A 25,611-nucleotide genomic window follows, 5' to 3' on the forward strand; every position below is an offset into this window, starting at 1 on the left:
CCGTGAATATAAAAGAACGTGCTCCCAATTCTCCCAACGCAGCTGCAGGGTGCTGGGAGAATCCGCTCCCTCCAGTGCATGCAGCACTTCGTGTAGAGAGATCGGAAACCTAAGTGCACCACCACCTCCGTCCAGACCATACTGGGATTTTAAAACACAGACAATGCTAGCCCAGGGTCTGTTTGGGATCTGAGAGCTGTGCATAGATAGCCATCACCCAGGCAATAATAATCAGCCACATGTCACTCCCCAGGCATGCAGGAACAAATGGACAAAAGAAAGAGCTGTCGTTGTTTGAGGCTGACCCTAAAGTTCAGAGAGGCTTTTTATGAAGTCCAGTGTTGCCACCTCTGATGATGTTATCAGGAACCTGCAAATAGCTGGCACTTTCTTTTGTTCTGTTTTATGGTTTGTTTGGGTTTTTCCTCTCCAGGCCTTCGCTCCTGCAATCATGAGACTGATTTCTCATTTAACTCCATCACTCCATGTTTGACCCTGTGACATGGAATGATGGAGTTAAATGAGAAATCAGTCTCATGATTGCAGGAGGGAAATGTGAGCTGCAAGAATCCTCGAGGCTTAATGCCCAGGAGCAAATGAAGAGGTTCCCAACCATAGGATTGTTTAAAATAATCCCTTCTCAAAAAATGATGCCATTGGTTTCTTTTTTGGTGTGGAGGCAGATCTTCTGAATGCTTGGAGTTGACAACACCAGAGCCCTTCATGCAGGCACCACCTCCCTCTTTCTCTGGCACTGTCCTTCAGCTGGTCATCATCTGGTGTTCCCCTTCTCCTTCTCAAACATTTCCCTTTGTATCCAACACCTGCCTTGGATGAGGATCACCCCCCACCAAGCTGAGTATTTCATATAAGGCTTCTTCTCTGCATATTCCTTGCAGCAGGGCACAAGAAGCCAGAGGAGGAGCTTTGTAAGCCAAGAAGGCAGTGCAGGGCTTGGAAAAGAGATAGACACGATGCCGAGGGGATGCACAAGACAGTACAGCCGTCTGCGTGAATGTCTACAGGGGCCTGGACATGGTGGCCCAGTGCAACTGCACAGACCTAAAGTGGCTTCTTTCCATCATGAAAGTACTAATAAGGGAAACTGCTGACTTAAAACACTCTTAATAATGTTTTCCTATTTCTTTAACACCTCTCCCTTGAGCACTCTCTCCTGCCTTCACAGCGTCTTGGCCAATTACACTTGCAAAGCAAACAGAAAACTCAATATCCCCACGAGCAGGGATTACCGGGGGTCAGGGGCCCTCGTCAAGCACTGTGGCGGGGGCTCCAAGGTGGGTCACGGCACAGGAGCCTGCTCTCCTCCAGCCAGCAAGGCACCTTCCCATCCCCGGAGAGGGTGTCCCACAACCAGGCGCTGGAGCGCTGGGGTGCCCCTCATCGCAACCCACCAGAGCTGCAGGGCCATGAGTGGGAGCGATGCGCCAAGGTGGAAAGGGCTGTCCTCCAAGCACAAGCACTGCTGGATGGTGGCACAGAGCTGAGGAAGGACTGTGTCCCAAGGCCAAGCCCCACTGCCCCAGCCCAGGTCTGTAAAACACCCTTTTTCTCTTGTGGAAGTGAAACAGGCCCAAGCCCATGCGCTCGGGTAATTGTTGCTCTGGATGTTTGTTGTCTAACCCTTCTTCTTTTGTCTCATATTCAAGCTGCTCCCAAGCTGCCCTCAAAGCTTTGTCTAACCGTTTGAACTAACTTTTACACAAATTCATCCATCAAAAACCTCCACCTTTTATTCATGAGCAGTGATAGGACCAACAATGCAACAGCATTCAGAGTTACTTTTCCCCACAAGACCAATCCTTTACTCAAGTTTGTGCAAATTTTCCTGGTTGCTCCCATTTTGGATGTAGAGCTGTGCAGAAACATTACTGTAATGCCACTGTCTGAAGCGGTGCAGAGTTCACAGCCCAAAACCTGTGGCTGCCTGGAGCTTTTAAAAATTAACAATACAGTTTTCCTAGCCTTCTCCCCAGACTTGGCTGCTCTGCAGTTCCCCCTCTCTGGACCACTCAGTCTTTGTGCTCCCTCCCCATCACCCGCAGCTGAGTCAGCAAATTCCCCAGTGCTGTCCCAGGAGGACAAACACCCCCAGCAGGGAGGGAGCTGCGGGCACTCAGCCTCCAGCACGTGCGGTCCCACAGCCTTTAGCATGAGCTCCACAGCCTGAAGATGCAAACTGGGACGTTTGGTCAGCTGATGTTGCATATCTATGATGTTAGCTGTCTAGCCTAGGGGTCACTTGGAGCACCTATCTGGGGAAAGAGCCCCACGTTTTGGGCTCTTGATCTGTCCTGAAGCAGCAATAGCATCTTTGCTCTCAGGGGAGGAAGGAGCAGGGCAGGCAGGATGTGCTGTGACCATTGCACAGCCACATCTGTAATGCCGTGCACTTTGATAGAGTTTGTGCAAGTCACACTCTTCTAAGCGACAGCAAGGGCTGCCTTTTCCTCCGCAGCCAGCAAGGAAACCCGACTGCCCACGTCAGCAAAGTCTGCTTGGAGTCACTAGGTAAGAACCGGCCAGATGGAGGGCCAGTGCGAGGTCTGGAGGGAGCAACCCTTCTGGAGTCTGAAACACATCCTGCTCTTTAATCAACAACAGCCACCAATACCTCATCCCAGTCCATTTGGGGCCAATATTGTCATTATTTGCAAGGTCGTACAGTCAACCAAGAACAGAATCGGGATCCTCCTCTGATGCTAGATCCTCTCTCCCAACAGAGCTGGCAATTGACTTTGGCTTGGTTGCAAGTATTTGTTCATAAAAGCAAAATATTAGCGTCACTCTAGGACTTTTATAACTGCCTGCTTTCAGGCTTTCTGGGCTGGACACCCACAAGAAATGAGAGGAGATGCGTTTCAGTTAACCTGCTGGCAGTAAGGAGTCCCACTGGCACCATCTGTGAGCTGTGATGGAGGAAAGTGCGCCAACAGCTGGGTACCAGCCCATGGCAAACCCCACGCACAGCGAGTGCCAGACAGGCAACCTCGAAGCTTCAATCTCTACTGGGGCAGTCAAGTCAAATCCAGCTGCCTCCTGGCTCTGAAGGAGAAACCTAGAGAAGAGCTGGGGTCAGATGGGAACCACAGAGGCTGCCACCCACAGTTCACAGCTTCCGAGCGCCTCCTGCTCATCCACAGCCACGCACAGAGAGAGCTCGGAGAAACGCTTCATCCCACTAGCAAAGTAAATCAGTTCGCAGCTCTCTACACAGTCATAGCTGAGCGCAGCCTGACCACGAGGGTTGTGCCGAATGGGATTAAAGAAGCTTGTTTAGACCAATAGATCCCTTTTTCCTGCTGACGCTCGAGGTGAGTGTGGGAGTGTGCAGGCTGTTTGCTTGGCTCAGTGGGCCATTTCAGCCAGGGCTTAGTACAGCTACGGAGCTGCTGGGTTCCTCAGCGCACCTTTCATGGAGCCCAAGCCCAAAACTTCCTCCTGGCAGGAACCAGCCACAGCAGCAGCAAGGGAGGAGGTACACCCTGTGTCCCCCAGACCCTGAGATGTTCTTGGGGAAAAACTCCTAGAATGGCTAGATTTCGGTCTAAATTGTTTGTCTCTCTGCTCTGCGTTTATAAAAAGGCCAGTTTGTCCAGCATTAAACACTGCTCAATGTGTGCTTCAAGCTGGGGCTGCAGTGACCACTGCTTATTGGCATTAAAGAAGTTTGGGAACAGCTTTCTATAGGGAGCACTTTTCAGTGGTGCCTCCTTCCAATGCGCTGTGGTGGTTTTGCAGGTGTTTTAGGGCAATGTTCTTGGAGCACAAAACCCAAAGCTCAGTCTGTGCCCCTGCACATCATACCTGCCAGGGCGATGTAGCCCCCATTCCCTGAGCAGCTTGCCTTGCACCTCGTCTTTCCCAGCACACAGCCAGCACCCAATTAATTCATCCCTTGTAAAAGTTGTTAGTGGGGGCATGTTGCCAGGTGATGCAAGGTGGGCTGTTCACAGCCCTCAGCCCATGAGCGCAGGCATTCCCCCCTCTCTCTGGTCAACCTACTCCGCAGTATGGTGATGGATCGTGTTCTGGGGACAGGCTGTCCTCAGGGAGCTCCCATCCTCCCTTGATAACAGCACCAGGCAGGCTGAACACAGCTGGGGTTAGCACGTGGGGTAGGGTGCCCTCCCAGTGCATGCTCACAGGCTGTTTTTATCTTACACAAAGCCACTTCTTGGCATTCCCAAATCCTTGGATTGCTCTGGCCTTAATGCTCAGCCCCTGTTAGATTTAAGGGGTCCAAGATGCAACTGCTCCTCAGTCTCCATCTCCTTTTGTGTTTGGGAGGTGATGGCCCACTGCTCCCTCCCTTGCACACACACGCACTGAGCCTGGCCCAAACCCTTCTACACTTAGAGCTTTGCTTTATTGTTGGTAATGGTGCAAAACACAGAGCACCTCATATGCTTGGGGTGGAGAGTCTGTTTCCTAAGGTGGAATGGCAGTGTAACCCTCATTACAGACATTAAAGATCTAGGTGAGAATGGGCCTTCACTTACTAGCAGCTGCAGACTCTGTGGCTTGACAAATATGTAGTTTAAACAGACAATACAAGAGAAGTACAAGCAGTAAAGCAGAGTCAGAGAAGATTTGACATCCTTTCTTCCCCAGCCCTTACCCCAGATACACCAGGTTCAGCTCTGGTGCTGCGGGAGTCAGCAGGAGAGCGCTGCATCTCCGGGGAAAGGGCCACTGGTGACACCCAGGCAGATGCCAGCCCTCGGGACACGGGCACGTCGGTGCTCTGGACTGGTATCAAACACTTGCTCTCGGTAAAGTTTGTACCGCTTTTTTTACCGGCGATGTACCAGACCCTCGTTTCACAGTTAGAGACCGACCAAGTGGAAATCACCAGTTGCAAGAAACACTTTTGCACCCCAACCTTCAATAGAATCTCTTTGTTTTAAAGGGCAAAAAGATGGACAAAAATGCTCCATGGGAGCCGTGTCCGAGCAGGCAGCAGTGTCCTGCTATTGCCACCTCGTGGGCCCTTGCAGCAATAACCAGGTAACCAACGCGTTTTTAATGGCGTAGGTACTCGAGTTTGCCCATCGCTGCGTGCAGCTCGTGCAGACCAGCAGTGCTGCTCTGGGCTTTCCGAAGGGAGCTGCCAGCCAGAACCGGGGAAAGGCCCGAGGGACATTTACTTCCCGTACCTGAGACATCTCCTCCGTGTCCGGTGCCGGTTGCCTTGGCCCGGAGACCAAGAGCACTGTCTGCCGTGCGTTTCGCACTGTCCCCCACGGTTCTACCACGCACCAGGACAGAGGAGCATCCATTCCCTCGGCAGGCAGTACAATCCTCTCTGATGTGTAAAATGAAGAAACTTGGAGGTTTCCCTTTCCTCAACATTGTGTTACAGAGCAGGAACCTGTGGCACTCAGTGAAAGGAGCGTGGCCCTTCCATGGCCCAGACTGAGGGTGCTCAGCTGTGGGCTGGCAGCTCCACTGCCTTGTGGAGCTGCTGGGACCCTGCGTCCGTCAGGATGCGGGACTAACCTCACAAGCTGTGGCTAAGCTCCAAAGCTTGCTTTGGATAAGTCCCTAAATGTTAAAAAAAAATAATCATTGCCCACAAGAGATGGAGCAGCCATATTTGCAATCCACGGTGTAGAGATGTAGTGGTGCTGGTTTACAATTTCCCTCATGTTGGCCATGCGCGCCAGGGCAGGGGAAGGGGTAAGCAGCCCAGCTTCCCTCTTGCTTGGATTTTATATCACAGCTGAATCACAGCTGAGTGCAGGAGGGGAAACTGCAGCACAAAAGTGAACGTGGGGGCAATTTCCAAGTTCAATAAATGCTGTGTGTGCCCTGCAGGGTAGTATGGGTTATAGGATAGTCCTCACTTCAGGCAAAAGGGGCTATTGCTACAGTGTCCTGCTCTCTGCTCAAGTGCGATCCCTGCAGGATCCAAAGGATTCGAAGGGGAAAAAAAATCTCCAAACATACAACTGCTATCAGACCTCACTGCCCCTTGCAACAGGGAAATGTATGAAACATTCTTTGCTGAATAATCCCTCCTTTAAAATAGCAAAGGAACTAGATAGGATTTGCATAGCCTGATAAGATTTAGCACAACCTGATAAAATTTAGCTCCGGCTTCCCACAGATTCTTCTCCTGAAATACTAGAACTTCTCCTGCGTTGTACGCAGCCCATGACATAACCAAGAAACTTACCCATACGTGCTAGTACTAGAAAGGCCTTTTAGCAGCTTTCTTCTGCTTGTTGTAGAAAGCAAACACACAAATCTTCTCAGAGCTCTTCTAGGACTCTCAGGGAGTCTCAGTCAGCCAGGAAAAGCACAAAACCAGCGCTGAGGTTCAAGGGGGAGTCAGGCTTGCCCAGCAACTGGAGGTGAACCATGGGGTCATTGCCACAGCTGCAGGTCTGCTGGCCTCCACTTGTGGCTACCCTGGCCCAGCCCCAGCTGAGTCCCTCGCTGTCCCCTCACTCACATACTGGGAACTTTCTAAAGGAGTGTTTCCCAGATCCTCCTGCCTTTGCTCCTGCCTTGGGAACTCATCGGCAGGGCTCAATCTGAAACGGCTGGTGCTCAGGGAAAAGGAGTTGTCCTGGCGACAGAGTTCATCTCAGAGTCCAGGCAAAGCTGCCTTCTGCCGCTTGGAAAGGGCTGATCCCCAGTATTACAGAACTACCGTCTTTTTCGTCCTCCTTCTTCTCTTGGGGCTTTTTTTCTTCCTAGCCTTGTTACTGCTTTGCTTTGTGATTCTTGGTGATGTCAGTTCTTTTTAAACTGTTGCTGTGTTGCCCCAGCCATTTTGCTCCAGTTTCTCTCTCTTCTCCCTTTTCTCTGGCTCAGCAGCCCTCTCGCACTCACGCGCTAAGGTGGTTGTGATGACCACAGCTCGTCATTTGCCTCTTCCTGGTAAATTTGGCCTTGGATCGCAGGCTTTAGCATCAGCAACCCAGTCTTTGCTGAGATTTTGAACAGCGCAGAGGACAGGAGGCAGGCTGCTTGCTGGAAGTGAGGTTTCTGGCTTGAAAGGGGAAGGACTACTTTCCCAGGGATGTCTTTCAAGAGACACATGCCCAGTTTGGGCAAAGGCAAAGCCAGACCTGTGTTCAGGTGAGTGTCCCGCAGACAGAAGACCTCATTTTCCGGGGAGGATTTTGCCCTGGGCTATAAGAGGAGGAAACACTGGGGCTGGAGAATGCAGCGCCTTGCTGCCCTTATCATATTATCTGGTCGCTTGAGGTCTGGATCCAGTTCTCATCAGCATCACGGGAAAAGCTCCTGTGAATTTCAGTGGGAATTTAATAATCTATTTCATGCTCAACTCTAACTTTTTTTAGACCAGCTTCTTTTGTGGTAGGAAAAATATGGACTTTTCACCACCTGAAACAACTGCCTGGGAGCTGTTTCCTCCCACCCTGGCTCAAAGCAGAGTAATATTCTATGGCTACAAGGACATGCTTCTTGCACTTCAAAGTCACTGTGGATAGGGTTTATACTTGTTATTCCACTTAATGTTTCTGACTTTGAAATGATTATGGGGTCTCCTCTGAATGCTTTATGGGGTAACAGAACTCCAGAAGAACAGGGCTCTTTCCAGCTGAGTAAATAGCAGATATTTTCATAAATCTTCAGACTATTGGAACATCAACAATATTATCCTACATGGGTTGTTATGACTTTGTATTTGCAGAGTCGTATGTTGAAGCTTAGACCTGTGCTTTCAGCCTTGTCTTCTATTAAGCTAGAAACTTCAAGTAATCCCACTGAGGGTACTTCAGTTAAATAAGCTCTCAGAGCCCTGCTTGAAGTTCTCTGTAGTCAGCCAGGGTGAAGATTACATTGCTTTGATCACCTCCATTTCCTCGACTGGGAATCCCATTCTTTGACAAGGGATTAATGTCAGGGCTTTATCGCCTCTCTGCTGCTTAAGATCTTAACACACGTGGATGACAGGACAGAAAGTGAAACTATTCTTTTTCCTGCAGGATTCCTCGTTTTCTGGTCGATGATTTCCTCTCTCTCCCATTACGTCCCAGTTCTTTGTGACATTTCCCTTCTCATGCGTAATATACCAAAGAGCTTACACTTCAGTAGGCAAGTGTGCTACCTTAGCAGTATGTGCAAACACTGCTGCTACCACAGGTTGGAGCAGACACGGGGCACGGAGAAATCTCTGCAGAGGAGGTTAAGCAGCACTGCACCTGAGTGGCAGGGTGGCAAACACACACCAGGCAATGGGAATTCAAGGAAGCGAACCTAAGGTTGAACTAAGTTCCTCACTCAAGGTGTGCTCAACCCCTGCAGCACAGAGCAGCTGGTGGTTGTACACGAGTGGCAAGAACATCTAGAGCTGCAACCGTTCACGGTAACACCCTTCCTCCCCCAAAACGTGTTTCAGAGCATGAACCTACCTCTGCCTCATAGCCGAGTGGGAGAGGTTTGGGCTGCTGGTTTGGTATCTACCTCTCAGGATTTTGGTGCTGGCTGCTCTCAGAAGTGACTGATGACTGCTCTGACCTTGTTTGGCAACTTCCATAAACCAAGTAGCATCAAATACGGAGGCAGAGTGAGAAAAAATGCTTCCCACTAAAGAGCTGGAGAAAGCAGTCTTTAACTGAGTCTTTCACACCTACATCTGCGATAAAAACCTGGGCGATGAGTTGGCCAAGCCCTCTGCTGACTTTTCTTCTCCTTATTTGTGAAGATCTGCTCAGGAAAGGCCAGCTCCCTCTCTGTGATGCTGGTCACTCACAGTGCCAGCTTGCTCTCTGACACACGTTGGTTACTCTCTGTCTCTAAAGCATGGGCATCAGGTAGATTGCATAGATTTCGTAAGCAGAAATCACATTCTCAGTGGGAATACAGGTGTCCTGCGTGACCTTCAACAAGTCAGAGGTGTTTATCCTCCTCAAGGACCACACCTTGGGCAGCCAAAGCTCAAACTCTACAGGCAAGAAACAAAGCCCTGGCTCCATACGGCACAGACAGGGTGGGAGGGAGTCCGTAAAACTGACTGGGAAACGGGAACAGACATTTTCAGTGATTTTGAACATGACCAATGACATCCGCTCAGAGGTACATTCTTGGCTCATTCGCTGCTCCATACAGAAAGGCTCCCCAGGTCTTGGGCAGCTAACAGCCATCAAACCAACTCTCTTTGGCCTTTTCACAACTGGGCGATGTTCTTATTCTCAGCATGGACCTTCATTTCTGCCCGCTGGTTATCGGTTGTTCTTCAAACCCACAGCTGGGGGAAATGCCTGTGGAGATGGTGTTTTTCTTTCTAAATCAGCAAGATTTTTTTTTTATCCTTCATGGATTGCAAGTGGTTTGTAGCCAAAACTCACATATCCCTGTTCGATTTGTTTTCCATCTACTTTATTCTTACTCATAAGCTTAAAAAAAAAAGAATCCATATAATAAAACCAAAGTATTCTGCTACAGTTCATTATCTGGGCTGAAACACCTTCCCTTATGTTTGTTTGCCCATGGGAAGAGATGGTAAGTCAGAACCTCTGTGATCTTCCCGACTAGGGAGGCAGAAATGGAAAGAGTAAGAAACATGGAACAGCTTTGCAGCTGATGCAAATCGGCACAGCTCCCTTGTTTTCAGTAGAGCTTTCCTGCTTTTGCCAGCTTAAGATCCATGTCTGAGTGGTCTCAAGTGTACTTATGATGAGCCGTTTAGGTAGTAATTCCACAGCAAACTGGCCGATAGCACCTCAGTCTATGTATAAACATAAGCACTCCTGCGAAAAAAAGAATTATCTCTGTATTTGCATATTATTCTAACATTCCTCAGATACACATAACTTCATGAGCAGCCCTAACATGCACAACAAAAAACAACTGAGTAAAAAGAATGTGTTGGCATTCTAGAGTGAGTAGTTCCTGGTGTGCATAGGACCACTGTCAAGTACTTTAGTCAAAGCATAACTCTTGAATAATACAAATGATGGATGATGCACCCATGAATTTTGCTTCCTCTCCACTCATGAACTGTCCAGGAAAAAACAAGTTCATTTACAGCAATTGCCGTTACCTCTTGAGAAGGGTGTGGGTCATCCAGCCTTTTCCGGGCAAGGGAAAAACCTGGAAGAGTAAGAAATTAGTTCCTGAATGGGCCTTCACTGGAAAGCTGGGAGGGAACGGAAAGCAGAGAGGAGGACACTGCAAGGTGGAGAAAACAAGGAAATCCTTACATAGATACCTGTTTTTAAAAAATATTTATTTATGGTGTGTAGCATAACTGACCAGACAAATTCAGTGGCATCAAGAACAAAAAAAGATAATTATGCTGAATAACACAAATTGACAAAATGAGTTCTGTGGAGTAAAGGAGATCTGTAAATCAAATCCAGAGTAGATTGGTAAATCTATGTAGTAAACGTGTACAGAGGCAGCATAGTATACGCAGACAGGAATACCTGAACAAAATCCAGAGAAATTAAATGGAACAGAGGAGTTTCCACTGAGTCTAAGGGACTAAGATTTCATTTTCAGTCTGTAATTCCATCACAGATATTTTGGCATGGTCAAAGTGACGTAGCAAAGCCAGACGCACAGTGTCAAATCATTAAACCAGGACCCGTTTTGTGACATGGTAAAAATAATGTATTAGAGTCTGTCATCTGTGCTCGTATACATTACCTACAATTGTTCTGCACTTGCATTTTGAGACTCTCTTCACCATAAGATTAAAAAAAATGTTAAGGGTATTGAATAGACTGAAAATCTTGAAGCACCATGACATTTATTTCTTCAGCACGAATTGTGTTCCCCATGACCTCAGCTTCCTGTTTCTGAGTTTCTATCAGTAAAAAGTGGAAAATGGAACGTGTGTAACTTCAGGACTGACAAATCTGATGTTAACACAGGACATGGTGTCCAGCCCCACTGTGAGAGTCTGTTCCCTCTTCTTTCTGTGCTTGGGTATTTATCCCAGTCCTGAGTGGTTTACGTTCAGAATTTTGAGGTCTTTTTAGACTTAATCTTCACCTTCAGGACGTTATTTTCTTCCATATTCTTCTGTACTCACCCAAAATTTGCCTCAACATTTTATGTTTGAATGTATTTATCTACCTTTTACTCTTCCTTTAACACCCTAGTTTCACATCAATTTAAAACAACAGGTCTTGTAATTAGGTTGGATAACTGCAATCTAAAAATTTTCCTAGGCAAAACTCCAACAGAGTTAATTGGCTTCAGTGGGAGACTTGTCCGAGTAGGAAGGGCAAGATTTGGCCTCAACGAGACTATAAATTCCAGTTTAAAACTCAGTAGTTGTTCAGAGGCTCACTCCTGTGACAACATCATTCTTCGTGTTTCCTTTCCTGAATTCCTTTCCTAGTCCTAGCAGGAAAGCTTTCTGGCACCAAAATCAAATGATAATACCCTGGCCATCTCCCAAAGCCCCGTTATGTCTTGTAGAAAGCATCCGTGTCTCCACTGCTCTCAAAGGGAGCGTAAAGCCTCCAAGACGTCGGGTTTCTACATTTTGTTAGGCAAGGCCAGTTCTTTTCATGCAGGCAATAAACAGGCCCTGATAAGCAACCGTGACCCTGCCAAACTCACCACTTGCTTTAGATGATGTAATAAGTACTTACACTTCCAATAAAACCACACTGCAGTATTTAAGGTATTCTCCACAGCTGTGTAAGGAAACACACAGCTATATACCACCTACCCAGGGAATTCTACCCGCTCAGCCTGAGTGGCACTACTGAACTACAACCATGGGTTCAGGAGTCCTGTCCCGCCACTGTACATTTTCCATCCTTCTCAGAATCACAGAATCACTAAGATTGGAAAAGACCTGTAAGATCATCAAGTCCAACCATCAACTAACACCACCGTGCCCACTAAACCATGTCCCACAATGCCTTGTCCACACATTCCTTGAAGCTGCAGGCCATACTCCTTTCTCAGTGTAATTCTCTTTGTGGTAAAACATAAACATTTGGGGTATTACATGGTCCAAAATGTAAGTAAAAAGTTAAACACAGCCTAGTTCAACAGACCATATGTAGATATTTTCATGCTACCAGCCTCTGTAACGAAGTACTCCTACAGTTTCTTGTAACTGCACAGAAAACACTTCTTTCTTCATATCTGAGATCCCAAACATTTCCCATTCTTTCAAATGCTTCAGTCACTGAATAACACCCCCCTTTGCCAAGGAAATCTTGAGAAAACAAGTCAGTCATATAGTGCTTCCCGTAGGTCACCAAATTCCTGCCTGAGCAGCCTTAAGGGGAAAAGAGCCTTTCCAAACCAAAAGCTCTGCACTGAGGCTGTTGTAGCAGTGGTCCCCCTGGTCTCTATCAAGCTACTGGATTTAGTTCACCAGATGATCTCAGCTACTGCAGAACCACATAGAGAGCCTCTCACCTCTAAAACTTATGACACAAATCATTTATGACCTTGTGAGCTAAATGCATCTGGAAATGAGACTGGTACCACCCTGTTTAAAAGGCCCAGGCTCTCCTTGGAAAGCCCCCGGACTAAAAATGCTGCTGCACTCTGCACTAGCGTTAGAACAAAAGTGCAAACTTAGGATAGAGGCACTTTTGGTAAGAGGAGCTGATAAAACATCCACTGTTCCTCCGCTTCTTACAGCGTAAACAACGGTATGTGGCCTAAGTCACATGGCTCACCTCCAAGTTTGGCTCTAGCCAATGTGATTCCCAATTTTCAAAAAGAGCAGAGACAGAAATACAGATTTTGATATGAAATGAATACACAGCACTGACGATGTGACATTCCTTGCTAGTCCCATGCTCCCCCAATGCCCGGATACACGCAGCGAACACACAGGAACCACAAAACAGAATTTAGCAGACTTGCTCCTGAGAAGACAGTCATCCAATAATTCTGTGTGAGACAAGCTCACAAGAAGGGAATGGGTAAGATTTATTTTTAATTTTCTGAGCTGTAGATGTGTCAGGAGCAGAGGGTGTTCAGCAGTTTTGAAAAGAAATAAAAAGTGCAAAAGAACCTGTAGGAAGACCCGATTTTCATTCACCATCTTTCCTCCTCACTGCACCTTCAGTTCTAACACTGGGCCAAAAAGACTGAGATAAAAGACATTTGTGAAACCTGGAGCTCAATAGAGAATTGGAGCTGAGTTTTGCTATTTTAACAGTGACTTCCTTGACAGGTAGATCTTCAAATGCAAATATTGAGTTATGTATCATAGAGCATATTTCGGAGAAAGACTGTATTTCTGCAGCAAAGCCAGCTCTTTACAGGCAAGTAATTTGACTTCCTCCATGTTAGCTTCCACTGGCCTCCAGGAAATGAAATCTAACTCACAAAAATTAGCCATTTTGATGAGGGTTTAAACTGAAAAGTAAAGACTAAAATGCTAGTCACTGTACACCACTCTCAAATTTTTCCCACATTGAGTAATTTTGGTTGCTAATAGAGTTCACACCACCTACTTATCACAAAACATCTGTGAATTTAACTGCTTGGTGAAGTATTTCTTATATCAGATTGAAAAATGACGTTAGAATCAATGAGACACCACATGATCTGACGCTCTTGAGCTTTGACCTTGTTGAGCACTGTCAGAGTGGAACAGTCAGTGTGTCCAAATGCCTTTCCAAGCACTTAGCAACGATTCAGAAAGTGGGTCATTAACACATTTTGTCACGTTATGCAATTTTTCCCTCCCCTCTAAACTGGGCTTTTTTCCAGGTCCAGTAGCCAACAATAAATCAATCACAGTCTCTCATAAGCCTTTTGACTTAAATTCTATCCTGTAGGTTGGGTTAAAAACAGAGCAGAAATCACTGCAGGAGGTGAGCCAGGAGGGGGCTAGTGGTGACTGCTGTTTAGGAGATGTTTGCTTGACCCGTTCTTGTTCCCGTTCTTTGTGGACTCCTCTTCGTTATCTGTAACAGAATCTTCCTCCTCTTCATCGCTCCGGTCATCTTTCAAGTCCTAGGGAGAAGAAAGCACCGTGAGCATATTCTATACCTGCAGATAAGTTACCAGATTGCTATTATTAGTGCAGCACGGACCTTCCAAAAAGGCCTACGGGTTCCAGGCAAGCAAGTAATTTGTTTTTAACGTGAACTAGGTATCTGGATTTTTGCAATGCCTTTGAAAAAACAGCCAACTAATTCCATTAGTCAGGTGCCCCCCATTTGTAATTACAAGATGAAAAGATGGTGGATAAGAGTTCCAGAAAATTAATTTCCTTCTTGGAAATTCCCCATCATCCTCTGAAGACAAAACTCCTGTGCCCTCCATTTGCCTCAGCAAAAAATTATGTGCTAAAGGGAACAAATGACACGGGAGCTCTAAATATACTAAACTATCAAAACTGCCCCCCAGAAACACCCCCTCCCCAAAAATGGAGGCTGACATCCAAGGAGAGACCAGTTAACAACACTTTAATCTTGCAGAACCTCATGTTCTTTAGACAAAATTTCTTCCATGACCTTGGCCCAGTCATTTGACCTCTTCTTGCTTGTTTCCGCTTTCCCTTGTAAAGCATTACTAGTAATCCCTGGGTGCTGTGGGATTAATTAACAATTGTGAAGTGCAGGGAAGATGAAAAGAATATTGTACAAAAGCTAAATATGATGAATACACTCACCCAAACATAGGAGCAGAGAGGCTGCCTGCTTCTGACAGGTGTAAACTAAACAGTGACTAGTTGTGCCAGCATCTCCTGGTATTAACTTTGCTCAGAGAGACTTACTGACCTTAAAATAGTCTTCCCTGCTTGATGGTGTATAATCATGTCAACATCTGCAACGGGGAGGCCACGTCTCTATACAGCTATCATATACATGATGGGTACGTCATCCTGCTAAGGGAATTGCCAGGGAGGAGGGAATGGCTGCTCCATTAGCAGGGATGAAAGGGGGTCAGCGAGACAGTCTGCCCTTACAAATTCTCTCCCAGCTCTATAGGAACAGCTTCTAACATTTGGCAACCATATTTCATGCCCAGACAGTCAAACATGGCACTTGCTAATGAAAGTTTCCACCACCCAGAGAAAAGACATTATGTCTACCCAGTATTTCACAGCAAAGGTTAGGAAGAGGTAAGACAATTCTGTGCTTTTCGGCATGGTACATAAAATATACCATTATTCCCTTATTTCTCAACTGCTACCATAACCCAAGACCCTACAATGTGTTCAGTAGTTTGGTTCAAACAATTGAGGCTTTGGCACTAAAACCAAACACCTCTATTTCCCTTTCAGTGCAACAAGCTTACAAGAGCAGTACCTGCCTCCCTAGAAGGACACTCCATCCCAACTAATGATCTGCTCTGCAGACTCAGGGTCGGATGCTCTTGTTAAAGACACTGTAAATCAAGTAAACACTTCCTTCTGCCTAAGCGGATGACTGAGAACGGAAATGAAATCAAAACAGGCACCTAAGAAACCTTTTCCACCTCTAGCAGTTTCCTGGGTGATTAGCAGCCGCTGCTGCTCATCTCTTTTGGTTACTTGGAAGGTGCCTGGTAGACCTGATACCCTATAGTTCTTGTGTTGGAAGAGATGGGCAATAGTCATTCCCATTCGAGTACCTCATGATTTAATAGACCTCTCACTTAAAACCAGGAATTTCCACGTAGCTGAGGATCAAAACCTGGGCCCTCACACTGTGGCTGACAATTTACCCCTTAGCACCAGCCTATCTAGTTTGTTAATGGGAACTCCCAAAATTTAACAGCCAGCTAGTCGGTGGTGTATTGAGGACTGGCAGGTGTCATGGTGTCTTTTTGTAACGCAGGGGTGTTGGGCCTGCAGGACTGTCTGCTGAGGGAGACCTGAGGCTTCTCTTCATAACAAAGTAAGTTGCCTCCAGAGCTGCGTGCTGGGGCTGGGAGGCATGTTAGCCCTTGCGCAGAAAACCTGCTGCCTGCACAGCCCCAGCGAGAACCGCTCCATCATGGATAAATTTGTTCTCTTGTCATCTGTCTTGACCTCAACTAAACAGGCACAGAGAGCACGTTCTTCCTGCTCCTGGAGCGATGTGCCAAGGTCAGAGATGAGAGGCAGAAAGGAGAAACCAGTGTTGTTCCTGCCCATCCTGTGTCTGCTCTCGGCACGAACTAACAATTTCACTTTCTTAGCGTGCAGGTCTGAGGTCTTTCTTACGCACCAAATTCATATAGAGAAAATAAATGACAGCTCAGTAATAACTCATCCAACTGCAATCTCATATCCCTTTATATATTACACTTCTAGTAAAATGTATAGGACTAGAAAGAAAATTAAAGCCTAAACTCTGTCTCATCAGAAACTATAAACTTCCTGGAGATTTTCTTTTGCCTTTTCCCTAACAACATACAAAGGGTATCAAAACAAACAAATCTTACTGTAAATACTATAAAATAAACTTGGCATGCCATCAGCTAGAGAAAAGGAAAGACAGCCTTTCCCACACAAACAATTTATGAGGTTCTGCCTCTTTCAGATCACCTCTCTCGCTCCCGGTAGTTTTGCAATTCGTATTTGTGGTAAAAGACAAAGGTTGAGAGTGTGGGGGGAGGCTTGTTACTTTTTTGCCACCAGAAATGTTTCAGGAAAAAAATGCAAACCAAACCTAAGTCCAGTGTCTGATGCAGAATCTGCTAGACTCGCTGAAGGACTCTCATCTTCCTGAGCAATCTCTGGCTGAGGCTGCAAACATGGGGAGTGACGGGGGAGGAGTGCTTTTGCACTCATTGTGAATAGACTCGAGTCAGCAAAGTTTGTGAGTGCGTATTTCATTTTGAGTACCTCATTGTGGTCCATAAAAGTTGCTGGTGCTCAAGCATACGCTTAAGAATAGCTGGCAATCTGCTTTGCTTTGAATGATAGCTGATATGTGACATCGATTCCTATTTCCTATAGGAATAAACTGGCATTGCCAGCATGGAACTGGAAACTAGGATGGGATTTGCTTCCCAGTTTTAATGCTGTCAAGCTGGATGCTCTGATTAAAGGCACTATATGTAGTAATTAAAAAACATGTAAATGTTTTTTCCAGCAGACTCCAAATCCCTGCATTTGAGATAATGTCTTACACATTTCAAAGCAGCAGGAATTAAATTTCTGAAGCAACCATTGCAAATTTGCTTAATTCTGGGAAAGAGTACTACTTCTGAAATCTTGATATTAATCAAGAAAAAAATACTGCTAAATCAAATCTAAATTTATATTATATTTTTAATCATGAACCCGCTTCCTGGCCAACTGCCTCTACAAATTCTTGCTTTAGAAGAGTCTGGCCATTTTTGTCTAGCTTGTTTAAATGACAGAACAGAACTTTAAATAGCAATAGCTTCATCTGTACCTAGAAAACCAAACAAACCTGTCTTTGCAAACTGTTTAACAGACCATTATAAAAATATTAAGATAGCATAAGTGAAGTTTGCGCCTCTTAACTTTGACCTTCCAAGAATAACAAAAAATGTAACATTTCTAGGATTTTCCCAGCTTTAATACCAAGATGTTTTCTCTAAGCCCCTCACATCATATTTTATAGTTGTGCTTTCCAACTCTGAGACTCTGCCCCTACTGTCGCTGAGCAACAACAGATGAATATACTATCAGAAACACAAGAGCTGGCAAATTGTAAATACCACAACTGAGGCCATCATTAATACTCAATGCTTTGGGTTAATGGCATCAACTGCATTTATTATACTTCAGATGGTTTAGGGTAACAGACAAAATGGATGTGTATATTTTATGTTCTGGATGACTACCCAATTTAATCTTTCTAAATGGATGAATGGTTTCAAGGTTTATGAGAAGCAACACTAATGCTATAAAGTCTGCAAGAGAGCCATTTGTAGTGAAGCCAAAGCCGCAAACTTTTATAATCTTTTTTCCTTTTGTTTAACCCTTCCACCTGCTGCTCAGTCTGCCTCTTTTAGTTAAATGAACCATATTTGTTAAGGTAGTTTTGGATTCTTGCATTTCACTGCTGTTAGAACACGTATCATTCAAGTCATTAGCACCACATCTTATTACATCAACAGTAAAGGACATTCCAAGAGACTTCACCAAGGAAAAAGACTTCTTGAAATTAAGAGATGAGCAAACTTCATAGGACACTTCCCAGCCTCTTGTAAGCAGAAAAACATTGGTCAAATCTCCAGCTAAACTAACAGAGAATTTACTCCTAATTGTGCAAGTTTGTCTCTCAATAAAGCACTCAGAAATCACTTCCCTCTTGACAAGCTCTTGGCACTGCACTCTTTCTGCTACAGCTGATGAGCGTACCGGGAGAAGGACGCGGCTGTGCTGGAAGACAGATGGAAGTGTGGGTTTCCTGTTTCGACGTACTGGTGATACCATCTGAAGCTGACTGGTGGAGAAGTGGGACTGAGGAGACACCACCCTTCTCTCCCACTCCCCTTTACTGGGCACGTGGCATCTTTACCCACACGCATGTTGAGGTCGCAATGCAGTCATGGCTTCGTATCTGCTACGCAGTAGTTAAAGTGGAAAGTGTAAGAGCAGAGGGAAAGACAGTGCCAAGCAGTATAAAAAAGGCAAAAATAGATTGTAGCAACGTGGATTGATCCTATAAACAGTGAAGAAGCCTTAGCAACATGCCTTCTGCTTTCTCAGAAGGGGAAGGGCACTTGCTAGCAAATGCACCGTTTGGTCAATGTGGCTTACTGCAGATTGTCAAGTCAAGGTCTCAAAATGTAAACTGTTACTATAATGATGTGCTCTGAAACAGAAATAGTCACTGGAGGCAGCATAGAGAAAAAGAAAAAGAATCTGGCTGAGAGACATCCGAGCAGAAGATGTTCTGCAGTGAAGCTCAGTTGCTACAACATTTTTTTTCACGAATGAGCTTCCAATCCAGCTTCTCCCTGGTTCTCCCTGACAAAGGCACATACTTTTTAAGAGGCATGCAATAACTTCAGTTGGCATTATGAAGACAATAGTGTAGTGTCTACTTTACAAATTCATGGTGTCAGTTTAGGAGTACAGTGGTAGAGGAATGTTTGTTTGTTTGCTTTTTCAGCTAACCAGCTGAAAAAAAGAGAGGGTGATACAGGCTTGCTGTGCCTTACCACAAGCAAAAGCAGGCAGGAGCCTGAACTGATACGGACTGATCTTTCTCACTGGTATCAGTGTGTCCGTGTGTGGGGTGGGAGATGTACCAGGCCTAACTCATCTGGTGGAATCAGCATTGAGTAAAGGTTTCTCAGCAGCATAAGGAGATTTCAATTTTGCCCCAGCCTGGACAAGACTAAAACCAATTAATCCTGGAAGCTGAGCTCACTCCTCCTGCTGCTGCTGCTAGGAACGTGGTAGCACAGACTGCTGAACAGCTTCCCCATTCCCACTAGCTGTAGCAGACCGACACACCCGATCCCCGTTGTGGCAGTAGTGGCAAGCAGGGAGCTCTGACAGGGAAGATGCAGCCAGCATAGCTGAGGCTCTCCTTTACTGCAGATGCCTTGCCATTCCCAGGAGTGTGCTGCCCCAGACTTCGCTGACTCTTTATGTGCTTTGTTTAAAGCCAGCACTGGCTATAGTTAAAGTCATGCAGGAATCAAAATTGAAGCCGCCCTTTGTATCTACTGACAAACTCTCTCTGAACTACATCATTTTCAGCCTAGTAAGATCTGCCACCAAACTAAAATCAGCTCAGAGTAAAAACTTTAAAATTCCAACTCCTAAGAGATTTGGGTACCTGAACAGAAACATTAAAATCGACTGATAAATAAATAACAAGCAGTGACTAAATACCAAGTCTTTTACTAGATCAATTGTTTCTTTACTGAGAGCTTGATATGGAGGAACCTTATCAGGTACACCGATACCCTCATTTTTTGCTTATTGTATAAAACAAAAAGATTAGCTGCAGATACGCACCAACTCTAGAAAAATTCTGACTCTCATAATACATAAAAAGGTCACAGTCAAAGGGCAGTTACACTGTTTCAAGTGATATTTCTTAGTTCTATAACTACACATTTTTTTTAAAAAATACTGCTTTTAAAGTACAATTAGAAGACTTGAACACTAGATTTCTACATCTCTAAATGCTGGGAAATTTGAATGTGTTCAATAAATCTTGATTCTAGCCCTTATTTTAAACATTATCTGCATATTCCAGCACTGTAACTTTTCCACAGAAAATGCTGCAGTTATGACACAAATTGCAACATGAATGCCAATTTCTGCCCTAATAGTACGAGTCAGAATCCAGATCATCATGCATGCTAATATACTATATATTAGGACAAGGGGCAATGGCTTTAAATGGAAAGAAGGCAGATACAGGTGGGACATGAGGAAGGTATTTTTTATGATGAGGGTGGCGAGATGTTGGAACAGGTTGCCAGAGAAGTTGTGGGTGCTCCATCATTAGCAGTGTTCAAGGTCAAGTTGGACAGGGTTTTGTGCAACCCCATCTAGTGAAAGATGTCCCTACCCACAGCAGGGGGGGTGGACTTGATGATCTTTAAAGGTCCCTTCCAATCCATTCTATGACTTTATATAGAGATAGCGACAGTCTCCAGAGCATCCAATGGCTACATCACCCTGAGCACGTTCATACTATTGTAACTGCATCTATTTGGGAGTATGACTTTTTAACTCTACCAGCACAATCCCAGCTGACTTGGTGTATCACAGCTTAGTCTATTCATTCTCCAGATAACAGAGACCTCATATTGCAAAACAGGCCGTCAGTCAACTCCTCATAGATTGACCCTGCACCTGAGATAAGCCAGGTCATATGCTTACACAGGAATACGCGATTGTAATTAATAGGTGCCACAGAAGACTGCATGGTTCTACATACTCACTGAGCCCATGTTTTTTTCATGTATGGATTACAACCGCATGCTTCTACATAATCACTGAGCCCACAGGTAGCCTCTTGGTTATCATAAACACAGGGAAAGCCGAGTCTCTCTCACGAAGACAGTACGGCTTAAGGATATACATTTGGGCCTTTTAGGTTAAGCATAATTTATGTCCACACAGTTAACTGGATTTCTTCAACCAGGTACAGCTATATAAAGGCAATTCACAGCTGATTCTGGAATTTTAATTATGCTTTTTCTGATCTGGTGAAATTTAGGTTTTTGGATTTTCAAATATTTATTTTTATCCTTTAGTCAGAATTTCCTGACTCTTAAATGTATCTTACATTAAAATCAGAATGTCCTAAATCCTATATCTTAATTCTACCTTAAGAATATTTTCATTTAAATATCTACAAACATATTGACTAGATCTTGATTTTTCAATGTAAAGACAATAAATTCCACAGCACCTGCACATATGGAAACAGCTTGCAGTACAAAGATGAAAGCTATTAGTCAGGTCAGCAACCACTGACTCAAATAAAAGAGATAATAAACAAGAAAGATAGTAAAAAGTCAGTCCAAATAGATAGAAGGGGGTACTTTTCTAACAAATAATACTATAAAGTTGATGAATCTCCGAGTTCAACATGTTTAATTCAACATCAATAATTCAACTCAGCTGACATATGACTTAATACGTCTTTACTTTCCTGTGGAGACTAAGCAATATACATTTGGATTCAAGCAAACTGTTCTGTGTTTCCAGCCTGGAAGATTTTATTGGAAAATATATTTCCCTTTTCAGTTTATACACACTAGGCAACATAAATAATGTTGATCTTCAGTGGAAGATGCGGTGTTGGACTCTGCCTTCTGCAGTTTTTAAATGAAGATGCAGACTTTCTAGATTAATTGTATTGGACATCTTGTGGCCAAAACTCCTCTTATTTAATCTCTCTCTTCTGTGGAATACCCATTCCCCGAGCTTTCCACTGGGAGTTTTCAGACAGAACTCAAAGATGATGTGTGAAAAACAAATTAAAAGAAAAGTTACACTAATTCCACAAATACTGAAATTAATTGTCTCATAAAACTAGATGTTACTATAGGAACATGTCCCTGATTTTGATTGAAAGAATAAATTTAACCTTAAAAAAAATATCACTTGTGTTATCACTCAGCATAACACACCTGTAACTGGAGCTATAATGCCCTGACTGTTCAGAAGAAATAAATCTTTGTTTACAGTTAATCAGGTACTCTGTGGTTTCAATAAAGTCTGCTAGCTGTGTTATTGAAATCCACTAACTAAACCTTGCACTCAAGTGTATGTGGCTTTACGATAATGTCAAAAGCCCAGGAGGTACTGAGTGAGTCATAACGTCCCACTGCTTTTTGAATTATTCCAATTTTAAATCCACAGTTGGCAAAGAAACAAAGAACAATATAATAGGCATTGGATGCTGTTTTCTATAGTGAACTTTTTTTTACCCTAGGACAGAACTTGCATTAAGCTAAGGAGTTCAGCGGTATGAACTTTTATCAGAACATGCACTTTTATTCCTTATAAATGCTTTTTTGGCTACAAAACAGCTTATCAGACACTCACACTTTTCTCAGTGAGGTATGATACTGTACTTAAGTTGAAGGTTTTGAAATAACGCAGCTGCTGAAGAATATTCCTACAGAAGCCTTATAACTCTATTAAACTAACCTGAAACCACAAAGTATACAACCGTGTAAATGATAGGCACTTCTAACAATGAAAAGAGAGAAATGAGCACCTTAATGGACGCATTAGATAGAAGGCATTCCATTCCTTTTGTGATATATCTAAAGGTTATCTCCATGCTTAAATGTTATCAATCTAATTTTCAAGTCACATACCTAACAAGTAATGTCTTTTCATTTGACATTCATATCATAATACCTAAAATCATTTCAGTACAGTATATCTAAACACCCTGACATTGAGGCTGGATATAGAATACTTTAAGTAGTACCTAATGAATAAAGTTTCTTAAATAGCATTAGAAGTCCCTGAGACTTGTGTGCTTAAGTCACTTAGTGGGGGATTTACTTCACTGAAGTTCAGCATTCTGGAAGTCGGGTATCTCCTCAGATACTGTTATCTGGGACTGCTCTATAACCAACAGAAAAGAAACTGTCTCCCCAGAGGGTGACCTGCCCCACCACTGCTGGGTGACAACACTGGACACGGTGAATTGCTCACTGGAGACACCACTTCTTCCACTGATTACAGAGGGATCCTTGAACTTGAGCTAGGCACAGCTTAAAGTCACACAAGACAAATCCTACCCTCACATGCTTCACAGCTGCCACTGCCCGATTAGAGCGATAGACTGATCAGGTTGGGTTGTTTGCTTTCTGCAAGTGTGCTGTGCCCGGTCAGAAGTTATTAGAACGGTGTTACGGAGGAAAGATTGCTCCTTTTAAGATTTCCGTCCTTCTTTGTATGTAATAAGGATTATGGAGCACTCCCAGGTCCTCCTAGGGAAACATATTTTCTTTAAATACAAGACAGGACAATTTCCTTTCTCAATTGATATTAATCTATCATTAACTAGCTTTATTTCCAGCTTTTTTTTTTTTTAATCAATTCAGCAGATTGCAGTACCATGAACCCCGCTGAAAGTGTGAGAATTACTCACCTTGTGACAAAGCCACAATTCAAACCTCTGCAGCATATATTAAAAATAGTAAATGAAGGCATCAAAAGTTCTGTGGAAGGCCTAGGGTTCACTCTGTGAATTGATTTTTGGCAACTGAAAAAATACATATGCACACTATTTTATATAGATATAGTTTTTATATAGGCGCATATATAAAACTAGCAACAAATGGAACATTTCATAAATATCCTGCTAGAAAATTAAAAAATATAAGTAGTTAACAAAGGAAGCCAGAAAATCTGTCAGCAAATGCCCTTCTGCGAACCGCAAGGTAAATCGATGAATTATAAAGCAAAAACTTTACCAACGTTTGCCTTTTAGCTGAATTAGGAAATTTCACATAAAAAGAGTCATTTAGATCAGGGATTTACCGAAAGCAGAGTTGCCTTATGCCAGACATAGATGCAGAGAGAGGGGCGGGGGTGCTTGTTTGGCCAGATCCATTGCTGGGGAAAACTAACACGATCCCATTGACTTCAAGTCAAGCCATGCTCATTTATACCAGCTGAGAACCTGGCCCTGTATCAACACTGCAGACTTCTGCCGAACTGGCCAGGGCAGGAAGCTTTGCTTTCAGAATTGCATATAGTTTTGATTTTCTATTCTTAGAGGCAGTGGTCATCTGCAGCAACTACTGAAGTCAAACTCAGCAACTTTGGAAACAGCAGACTTTTATTGCAGCACACAAGAGACCTGCACAGCCCCATTTATGACACAGCTAACATAAGAGAAGCAAAGGGAGCATCCACACACCCAGTTTGTTAGACTCTGGCCAGAGGACTGACTCTGCTCTTGCATAGTCTTCTGTGTGCATAACAGGGCCGTGGAAGGGTACTTTGTCCTAACGCGCCCATCCCAGCGTACCTTCACAAACCCATCTATTTCAATCAAATGCTCAGAAATTATTTCCTTCAGTTTCTCATTAGTTCATTCCTCCATAATAGTCATAACAGTCCTTAACTTAAGTTTTCTAAACTTTACCTGATTTTTATATAGTATTCAAGCGAAAGGTGTTGTGGAATTATGGGCATTCTAAACAGAGTTTATTTAAAAAAAAAAAATCAAAATGCCAGCAAAGAACTTTGTTGCTGTTTTGAAATCTGAGAAGTATATTTTAGCGTATAGTATAACCTACCTCCCTGGAAATCATTGCTCAGCTGCTGACCTCTTTCATAATGTGGAGTAAAAAGTAAAGATTTAAACAGCAATCTGCCTTTTAACTCACAGTGCCAGGAAATGAACTGGTTGAGGCAAAGCAGACCAGACAGTGCTTTTGGACTGGCACATAACATTTGTGCAGTAGAGAAGAACTGGTGGCTTTTCTTCTTTCACAGAGTCTGCTGGGCTACACGCTTTGACAATATACGTTACTGAGGTCAGCCTTGACTTCAAATCCCCAGTAAGGGTAGGACTCCAGAGCTCCCCAGCGTGCATACAGCGGCTTTTCTCCTTTTTGCCTATCATTGTAAAGACCAGCCAGCAAACCTCTTACTCTTTTATGCTTTCTTCTGCCTGCCTCTCACCCCTCCTCCCTCAGATGAATTTGGCAGCATGAAGTGAGACATGTAGCCAGGCTTTGGGCTTAACTAGATTGCTGTAGCAGAATGGGAAATATGCAGATGAAAGAAAGTCATAACAGGAAGTAATTTCCCTTTACTAGGTCATGAGCCTTCACGCTGCTGACCTGGCTGGCTAGTTCCCATCTCCAGGCTATTAAAAAGCTCATGTCCCAAAGGCAATAATTTGAATCAACTGGGAAGGTTCCCAGATAGACTGGTTTTCATCTCTAAGAGGGAAAACTTTCATTTGTCCTATTTTGTTCCCCTAGTAAGCTATCCTCATGAGAAGATCTGCTATAAATATTTATCTGTTGAGAACCAACAAATTCAACTTCTCCATTACCCATTTTCCTTTAAAATGGGGAAAAGGCAACCTCTACTAATAAAGTTCAATCTATCTTGTGCTTATGCTAAACCATCACTCAGAGAACTCAAACTCTAAAGTGTGTACTGGCCCTTCCCAGTCTAGAAAGTAACCACGAAATCTCCAGTGAAGGCTTTTCATGACTCTGTGGGACTGGGAAGTTGTGGAAATTGTAACTAACTAGATTGTCATAATC

General features: G+C 44.1%; 1 protein-coding gene across 1 annotated transcript in view; it reads right to left on the bottom strand.

Annotated features, from left to right (window-relative positions):
* Positions 1–13,808: 13,808 nt before the first annotated feature.
* CERS3 (ceramide synthase 3) overlaps positions 13,809–25,611 on the bottom strand; it is a 41,343-nt gene continuing 29,540 nt past the window's right edge. The window contains 1 exon segment of the mRNA XM_009811687.2: positions 13,809–13,947. Coding sequence (XP_009809989.2) covers positions 13,822–13,947 — 126 coding nt within the window. The 3' untranslated portion in view covers positions 13,809–13,821.

This window comes from Gavia stellata, chromosome 13 (genome assembly GCF_030936135.1).
Source record: "Gavia stellata isolate bGavSte3 chromosome 13, bGavSte3.hap2, whole genome shotgun sequence".
Classification (NCBI taxonomy): Eukaryota; Metazoa; Chordata; class Aves; order Gaviiformes; family Gaviidae; genus Gavia; species Gavia stellata.